We start from the raw sequence: 9,793 nt of genomic DNA, 5'->3' as shown, positions 1-9,793 counted from the left end.
ATAAGGGAAAAAGTCGGTACTGTACAAGGTCGATGGTACTGATAAAAGTACAACGGTCACAGACAGGATTTAAACCAGCGCTATCTCTACTAACTCAGACTCAAAGTCCAACGTCTTAGACCGCTCGGCCATCGGCACTTCCAATATATTATGTTGGATATATATCTTGGAACACCGGTTGCTAAGCATTCTTAAACGGAGTAACAATTATTTGGATTAATTGATTTATATTTTCCCAGTTGATGCTAAAATTGTAGAAAATTAAACATGAACTGTCACCTACCCCAAGAGCTGTTGGTGTCTATCAGGTTCTGCTACCTGTGCCGAGCGACGCTGCCGGAAGACGACGAAGCCTGGGTGAGACCTTGTCGATGTGTCGGACCGACAACTTGGATACACCAGAGTTGTGGTCGACAAATGGTTCAGCGGTTCGAGACACTCTACCCGACTAAGAGGCCGAGATGCAGGTTCTGCAGAACACGTTACATTATAGTACCGAAGAAAGGCCCAATAGTCCGTGTAATGGAGAAGATAATTCTAAAATTAAAGTCAATAGTTGACATAGAACTTATCGCTGCCTACCCTATAATAGAAGCAATCGCGACTACCTGTGGATGTCTAACTCTCTCTTACATTTATGGCTATGAAGAAGCCAAGCAACTTTTAATGGAATGTAATCCAGTAGAAGCAGCTTCAACGTGTGCACTTATTGGATATGGCTTGTGGTACATAAGTGACATCACATGGGAAGATTGGCTGTTACGTGCTTTAAGACGGTAAGGAACTTTTAAGCACCTCAACATTTTTTGTGGGTTGATTGTAGTCATCGTTTTTTAAAATTTATTAATAATTTATAGCATTTAAATTGACTAAATCTGTCAAATTATATATAGCTTTTTTTATAAGTTTTCATAGAATATCCTGACAAGGTATTTATAAAATCTTATCATTGGTTGTATGCCTATAAAATAACAAATGATACGCGAGTAGACGGACAAGCTGTAGACTATCAAGATCTTCTAAGGCAGGAAAGATTTAATAGTTCACTTTAGTCTCATACACTGGCTGGTATGGTACCCGAAGAGAGATAAAGCTTGCAATCTTCATCGGAGTACGCTGTAACACAGTGCTAACTGAAACCTGATATTTATCTGTGTCTGAAGATACGAAAGTCTTCGAATCTGCTCCAGTAGCGATTTTCTGAGATGTTTTAAACGGCAACCGAGACTGGTTTTAATCTTCTCGCGACTGACGACAGACAGACATCTCGAAATGCATTACAGGTATTGTGAGCTATCGTCCCATCTGGGACTTTTACCCTCCTCGATGAGAGGCTGCACCCAATACGAAGTTGAGTGAATATCATTGCAGCACTTTATCTCTACTGACCGAGTTTCGGACTCACATTTACACAATGAGATAGTCTGCTACCAACTCGAGCACAGAGGTCCATGCTGCTTGGGGAGGGCGAACCTCCTGTCAGGTCATCCTCACGCATTCCTGCTCACCAGATAGGTTTTTCAGACTGTAATCCAAACATTGGAATTCTTTCCTTGTTTTGGACTTAAAACCATTCTCAGTTCCAATTATATTGGCTGGTAAGCTCAGACGAGACCACTCTCTTAGTGCGCTCTTGCGAAAGCCTGATAGGTAAAGGAGTAGACACTCCGACTAGTGAAGCTCTCTCAAAGTTGTTTTCGTTTCTTCAGTCACTGATAGACAACATATTTCAGACGTCACTGTTATTACAGCGTACTGAGATGAAGTTTAGGAGTTTACTCTCCCTTCGAGTACCATCCTAGCAGTGTAGGAAACTAAACTCAACCATCAAATGGTACATACACAGGTCCCCTGCTGTCCACGGGAAGATTTTGGGATGAAAAGAGAACATAAAACCATAAAATTATAATTAACCTTTGTTGGGATATACGGTAACTGTTTGGCCATGATAAATTAGTATGATGAACAATCGTAAAGAAAAATTAAAAACTGTAAACATTAAATTTCATAGCAAAACCTTAAATGAAACTTATGATGAACCGAAGAGGAAATACTTAGCTAAATAAAGTACAAGAAGTACTGTAAGAAGTTAACATTCTTAGCTTTATACGGCGAATGTCTAGCAATAACGAGAATAGTAACAGTTAAATTTCCTAGGTATTTCACTTCTGTTTTACGAATATATTCTTGAATAAGAATCTCTCCACTCATTGTAACGATTCTTAGAATCCTTCTTCCTTCTAAATGGAGTTGTTTTGGTTATGTTACTTTTATCTGCGTAGTTTTATTTAAAGCACAGAATCACTTCAAGTATATGTATATATTAATCACATACAAGAAGCAGTCAGAAATTCAAGTCTACTAGGTAGCAATTACTTAAGCTATACTTAAGACCTAAAAGAACACAGTATTACTAAATCTCTAATGGTATAAAGATTGCAATACGGTTATATTCAGTAAAATCTTTGAATTATTAATTGAGTTGAAAATATTAAAATTTTGTGTCCTTTTAAAATATCTATCATTTGAGTAACTTGATTATTCTTAAACAGTTCATTAAGAAAATAATGACAATTTATTTTTATACAACAATATATCACATATATAACAAAAATAGTTGGCTAAATAATAAGTTAGTCAACCACTCTACGACAAAACACAGATATTAATTCACATTAAATATATATTACGTTTCTATATTAAGTTGATTTGCTTCAGTTATAGCTGAGTATTAGCGTTGCATCTGCCTATTAATTCTAACCAAATATACAGGAAGTTAGAGGTATAATAGTACAAAGTACACAACTGCTAGCACATGGTAAATACATTTTATAAACAATAACTCATAATAACCAATCTGGTAAAATAAATTTTCAGTTTCGACAATAACAATTACAATTTATTAATCGACCTTGTTAACAATATTTTTAGGTAGGCCATAATTTTCAAATACTCTTTATTTAAAAAAAATTATAGAATATGTTTCGTCTATAAGTGCAAATTCCAGACGTACTTTGAAAAATAATTTCTTATAACGAGGATATAATAATTCATCTTGCTAGATTTTCGTGACTCATCAAACTAATCCTGTCCCCTGTAGTTTGAAGCTTTACAGCTTAGGTAAACTAAACAAGATGCACCTTTTGTTTATAACAGCATTAAACTTTAGATTGTAAAAAATATTCACAATTCTTCTTTTGCATATTAATGAAAAACGATGCAGATTAATAAGTCTGGCAAAATAAATTGTTATGATTTATAAATCTTTATAGCATTATAATTCCATTTTGAATACTAAATTCAGGTTCAGTGTTCTCACTGACGATAACTTGATAAACTTCGTTAATTAAAGGGTCATTTTCTGATTATTTTTCTGAATAAATTTAGTAAAGCAACATGCCATTCCAATAAACCTGGATACCCCTTTTTTATCTATTGGGCGCTTACACTCCTTAATATTTACTGTACGGTCGGGATTAAGTTTTATTTCTTCCTCCGATACTAGATGTGTTTTCCTAATCTTTCCAGTAATGGTCGTTAACGTTCAAACATTATGCCAGATTTCTAGAATAAATAATAATTTCATCCACATATTGTAATCATAGTATGAACTTAAGTCCATCTAGTATTTCGTTTAAATATTCAATTAACACAACGCTGTCTACAACCAAATCATAAGTATTACTTCAATGCAAAACACCGTATTTAGCACTACAAGTGGTAAAACATGGACTGTGTAGTTAAGTGTTAAATTTTATCAGGTGTAAATTTATCTTAAACATTATTTCCTTAAATAAATGACACTAAAAACCGTATTACCTATTAAATCATTACCTAAAACTTCATTATTTATTCCTATAGGATACTTTCCTTGCTTTTTACCTATTAAAAGGCAGAGCTGGAATACTCACTCAAACTTTTTTATTATATCTTGCCTCTATTAAGAGTCAGTAGACCTTCCCGTGCTCAATACATTTGGGGGTTCAGTCAATCAATACCTTTTAATTTTATTTTGTACTCATAATTTAATATTTGTACTAATCTATCCATAAATACAATTCCTTAATCATTATGATGACCATTAGTGGTTACCGAGTACCCAATTTTATATTGCAAATGCTTGCTCAAAGGAGATGTCAATTCAGCTATTTAACTACTACAAACGTCTTTAAAAGTAAAATTGTTAATTTACATCTTTATGTGACTTCTTCCAAAATTTGCATTTTACCGTTCACAGCACTGAGGCATTCAATTTACAAGGGCCAATGTTGTTAACAAAACCTTTACACTTCAGCAAACTATACATCTTATCACTAACTATATTGAAAAAACTGCCCGAATCTAAGAACATATCAATAACAAATTCTGATCAAAACTCTACGTTAAAACCTTGGAAATTATGGTTCATAGTTAACAATAACCGGATTTCTTGTGACTATGATTAACAAACTTTTTTATGAATACCAGTTTTCTGGGAATCATCGGGCTTAAATTTAGAATGTCCAAACTTCCCAATTTAAAAGTGTTTTGAACCTGTAGAACTTTAATGACGCCTATCGTAGTCATATTTTGTGCAAAAGTTCGAATACCGTTTCTTGGCCAGGTTGGACAATCGTTACTACAATGCCCAACCCCCCTACATTTATAACAAACTACAGCTCTGTAATTTTGTAAACTCTCCGTAGGCCTATTACTTACATAATTGTCCTGTCCATAGCTTTATTCTCTATTAATGCTGCCTCGACGCATAAAGTTCGCATAGCCCAATGTATGCAATATTAAGTACATTTGACCCAAATCTCAGAACTATTAGGATTCCATATGAAAAACACCTCAATTCTGGATTAGTTCCTATTTTATTTCCTATTGATAATTCGACAACGTCACATCGTTTATATTTCACTCCAACAGTTCCAAGTATAATAAATGTTGTATATCGGGATGTTTAATTAGCTCAAATTTAATTTTATTCCCTTTGTGCTAGAGAATACAATAATTTAGAATGTACCCATGTAACACCTTTAGACTGCAATTTATTTTTTCATAGCAATAACTTTTTTCATGGAATGACCTACTACAAAATAATTTAATCAGTTCAAAATTTTAACTATCCCTAATTATCGTTTCTCTATAAATACATTTTTTTCTACAATTGTAACTGAACTGAAGTTAATAACTAACTTTACATTCACATTTATTGAATCCACCAACCATAGTTATGTTATGTGCAGAAAACGGGGTTGCCCCATCGTATTTAAACATTGTGTTTAAGATTTCGTAGTGCTCCCAATTTTCCTGATGAGACAATGAGAATTCCTCTTCATCTAGATTACACTATGTTTTGTAGTCTAGGTTTTTTTGATGTCAAACGATGGAAGAGTTCATTTTGAGGTTGTTCGTCGCCGACATTTTTTTTATCTCTTCAGACGAACATGCCTCCAGATTCAAGGAGTCAAGTCTGTGACAGCGTCAGATTTCAGAAGACGAACTAAGAGAAAGGTGAACTGAGTTAAACTCTAAATTCACATTGATCACTTCCGGTTCATAAATATTGTATTATTCTATCAAATGTGCAAGATCTGATTAGCCACTGCTTTACTTTGGGATTGCATCAGAACCAATTCTAAAGTTTCTCTGCCCTAGATTTCTTCCACTGCTCCTTCTCCTAATAACTGTAGTTAATTATTTATCTTCATCCAGTCACCTTTATATTAATATTGCCTTTTAATTAAAAACACTAAATCTTAACATTTATGAGGATACAAAATTAGTATTTTTATTTCAAATAAAGTATTAACTGTCTTTTATCAAATATTATTATTTCATATCATAAACTTAACTATGTCCCTTGTCTAAATGTTTCAAAACTATACCTATATATATATATATATATATATATATATATATATATATATATATTACTACAAACTTTAACCTAAAGAATTAAAAGTTTATTATACTATCAAAATACATTCTCATAAATCTTCTTCTAATTAAAATAATAATATTAAAACAAATTACATAACTTTTATAATAAAACTAATTTTTAAAATCAAACAAAACAGGAAAGTGAACTAAAATAATCCTCCTTCTTCAGTCAAAATATAAGATAAAAGTTCAAATAAATTTTACTTTAAATTGCAATATAAGAATTGTTACTAAAAATAAAAAAGATACTTAATAATTCCTAAGTTCTAATCGTCAATAATAACTCTAAAATTTAGAATAATAGTTTTGACTTTAAAATTTTACACTTCAACGAAATAGTGATGTATTGTAATGTAACATCTAGATCCTAGAAAGAATCCGTAAAATTTAAAAAAAAATTTTATAATATTGATAAATATTGAAAACTACGGTACTTGGAATTAAATAAGAGAATATTAAACAGTTAGTAGAAGAATCTTGTTAGTTTATTAAAATAACACAAGGATACCAAGTAAAACTCAACTTGACGCTATATTTCTCCTAGCACTCTACAAATTGAACTAACCCCAGGCAGATGCTTCGCAAGGAGAAGACGTTCACTCCCTTCTAATCTCGCATCACACGAGAGTTTAACAAGTATCTAGTGAACATATGTTCCATAGTTATAATATAAATTTTGTGCAATAACCGGATTTAACTAATTCAATGCGTAGCAAGAGTTGCACATGGACTCACATACTCCTAATTTAAAACCATTATTGCTTGTATTTACATTCCACAAATACTATTTTTCACTTTTATTTAACAATATAAAATGTAATTTTCAATAATACGTTCAATTAGACTGGTCCCTAAAATGTGATAAAAATGCCTGTAATTTTATGAAGATTGAAACTTCTGAAGATGAACAGCCGGTGGGAGACCTCCTCAAATTAATGAAACAATGATTACACTGATTATAACAATGATTACATTGATTTAGTATACTGATTATAACAATGATCATACTGATACTATGGTAACAGCTTGGGATGATAAAGAACTAACTCCCGAGCTTTATCAATCTATTTGGTCACTTTGTTCAAATTTATTGCTTCCTATATGCTGATCTGATGGTTTTGTATATACTGTAATATGTATAATCCTTGATTTTCCAACTAACATTGTCAAAGATAAAATCCAAGTGAAACTCATATAAAATTCAATTTTCCTTAACACCTATTAACACGATGACAGGTACAGTCATATATATTAATATTTCGATAATGATTTAGATAGAAATCATATGCTATTTGTTCGTTGCCAGAGTTCCCTTAACGTTTATAGAGTCCTCTCCAAAACCGAAATTGAAACCGTTAATGCTGACTTAATTGTCTCTATGAAAATATCTAAAATCATTAAATTTATTTATTCACATATCAATATATTCACCTTTCTTTTTGTGTAAAAATACAACTAAAACTGTCTAAACAAAGGTTTTTTGACAATGAGAGCGATAATACCTCTTTGTAATTGAATTTTGACTCATCAGACTATGTAGGTTATTTTGAATAAAGTTGTTATTTATAAAAAGAGTACACGCTTCCTACCTCCTCTTAAATAAAAAAGAGCTTGATAACTAAAATTTGTATGAAAGGCTCTATGTATATAAATGTTTATTAAGGTAATACATACAATCATTAAATTATGTATAACCTAAGATAAATTCAAATATTCTGATAAAATAAAGCGATTATTTATTATAAGATTTTACCATTATATGAGATTCTTGAGAAAGTTTGTAAATACAAAAATAACATTGTAATTGGAAATTTTAAAAAAAGATTAAAGAAACAAGGTAATTAACATTAAGGCGTATTTTCAGGTGTTCCAGGGTGCCATTCCTAAAAGGGGTTTTCCCCAGGGAGTTTCCTGACAGCCTTGCCAGGAGCAGGAAGAGGATGTGGTCGATATGCAGCGCTATCGCGGGAGGTGCTCTGCTACCGGTATACTCCAGGATCATCGGCACACTGATGTTTAGTTCTGTGGAGAGTCCGGCCAATCAGCTATTGTTAGGTGGAACTTCCTTTCTGGCCGTGAAGGGGATTCTGAAAATGTATTATGCACAGAAAACATATGTGCGACAAAATTCTTTATCAATTGAAAACTATAGATAAAGTCATGATGATAAGTTGAACTCAGTATAGTGTATTTAATGTGTCACCAAGAAAAGTAATGAATAACTAGTATAACTGTATTGACTTATATCAATTTTACCTAGACGATACTGTACTACCTAATCCTGTGACAGAATATAGCATAGTAGAGTCCAGGTGAATGTGCAATGGCTGTGCGTTTTCTTTATGGTATCGTTAATCTTCCTTTTACATTTACATATTTCGTGACGTTGTTTTATTGCTAATTTCCGTCACTCAATTTTATAATTTTCCTTAGAATTTTATAAGAGAAGAACTATTTGTAATTTTATGATAACAACAACCTTAACTGTGTCATGACAACTGTTAAGGAGTTTTGTTCCTCTTATTTACCTAAATCCAATTTTGGGTAAATGGGAAAAGTTGCAACAGGGACTGAAATGTCCACTTCTGTTTCCTAGAAAAGTTTTCCGAGGTCCACTCCTTCATTTTTATCCACCTAAAACTTAACAGAGTGTAACCATACCTTGAACTCACACTGAATATTAACGAGGGAGGAGCATTAGCATAAGTGTCTGAAGTGCAACTAATCACTAAATAATGTGTGTTTTATTAAATGCTGCTTCTCAATTATTTATAAACTAAAGGTGATATATTTAATGAAATTATGAAGATAGGGTTTAATAATATACTGAGATATTTAGGCAAGGGAACGGTCTTCAGTCAACAGATATTAAATCAAACCCCCAGAAGTAATAAAGCAAAGATGAGTAAAATGAGAAGGAGATAAAATTAATTAATTTGTAATTAACGCAAATACATATGTACTGACTGTAATCTTTTTATGAACATTATTTTAAATAAAACTATTCTTGTGGTGTATAGGCTTCGCTAAAAAGAGCGAAGAAACATGTTAAAAATGTGAGTAAGGTGGTAGGAGTTATTTTATGATTTCCTGGAGCGCAACCTTTCACTGATTAGTATAAATTTCATAGTGCTTCTTGAGAGTTTGACTATTATAAATATGTTATCTCTGTTAGGCAATTTGTAAAAAGATTTGAGTAATATATGTCATACTTCTAAAAACCATCTTTCTTGACACATAATTAAATAAAGTAACAAGACATTAATATACATTCAGAGGTCGGAGAAATACCAAAATTGAATTTTTGAAAGGCTGGAATTTGACAAAACAGTGACTACTGGAACTTCCATAGTGCTAGTTATATAATTCTTATATGATTTAAAGCTGTTTTGAAGTAAAAACTAGTTTAAAAAAACTGAGGCGTTTAGTAATGTACATTCACAGTTGATTGAAGAGGGGGGAGTAATATTATGATGGGAGGGAGTTTAACCGAGCAGTGAATAAAGTGTTGCTTGGCATTTACTTATAGACTGAAGGTGATATCGTTGATGGAATTATCGACATAAATTAAATGAATGAATAAATATTGAAAATAAAACAGAAAACGTCAGAGTATTCTAGAATTCCAAATAGAGTTTCAAAAAGGTAACATACGAATATCAATCAAACGTTTTTTTATTATACAGTAATTAGTATTATATATTGATTGGACTTAATTCAGGATCAAGATTAAAATTCTTTTTCCTACTTGTTATAAATTTTAACTTCTGTAGATATCAGTATTATAATAAGTGTATATACAAATTTAAAAAAAAGGAATTATATAAGATGGAACACAACTGCCGTAATGTAAATGTTGAAATTT

At 31.9% G+C, this 9,793-nt stretch overlaps 1 protein-coding gene across 1 annotated transcript; it reads left to right on the top strand.

The window, feature by feature from the left end:
* The first annotated feature begins 220 nt into the window (after positions 1–220).
* LOC124356254 (E3 ubiquitin-protein ligase MARCHF5-like) lies at positions 221–8,102 on the top strand. Its single transcript, XM_046807442.1, has 2 exons — positions 221–776; positions 7,793–8,102. The coding sequence occupies exons 1-2, from the start codon at positions 268–270 to the stop codon at positions 8,082–8,084; spliced, it is 801 nt and encodes a 266-aa protein (XP_046663398.1). The 5' UTR covers positions 221–267; the 3' UTR covers positions 8,085–8,102.
* Positions 8,103–9,793: the final 1,691 nt, after the last annotated feature.

This window comes from Homalodisca vitripennis, chromosome 1 (assembly GCF_021130785.1).
Source record: "Homalodisca vitripennis isolate AUS2020 chromosome 1, UT_GWSS_2.1, whole genome shotgun sequence".
Lineage (NCBI taxonomy): Eukaryota > Metazoa > Arthropoda > Insecta > Hemiptera > Cicadellidae > Homalodisca > Homalodisca vitripennis.
The sequence above is the reverse complement of the archived record's forward strand: the minus strand, read 5'-3'. Positions and strand labels throughout refer to the sequence as shown.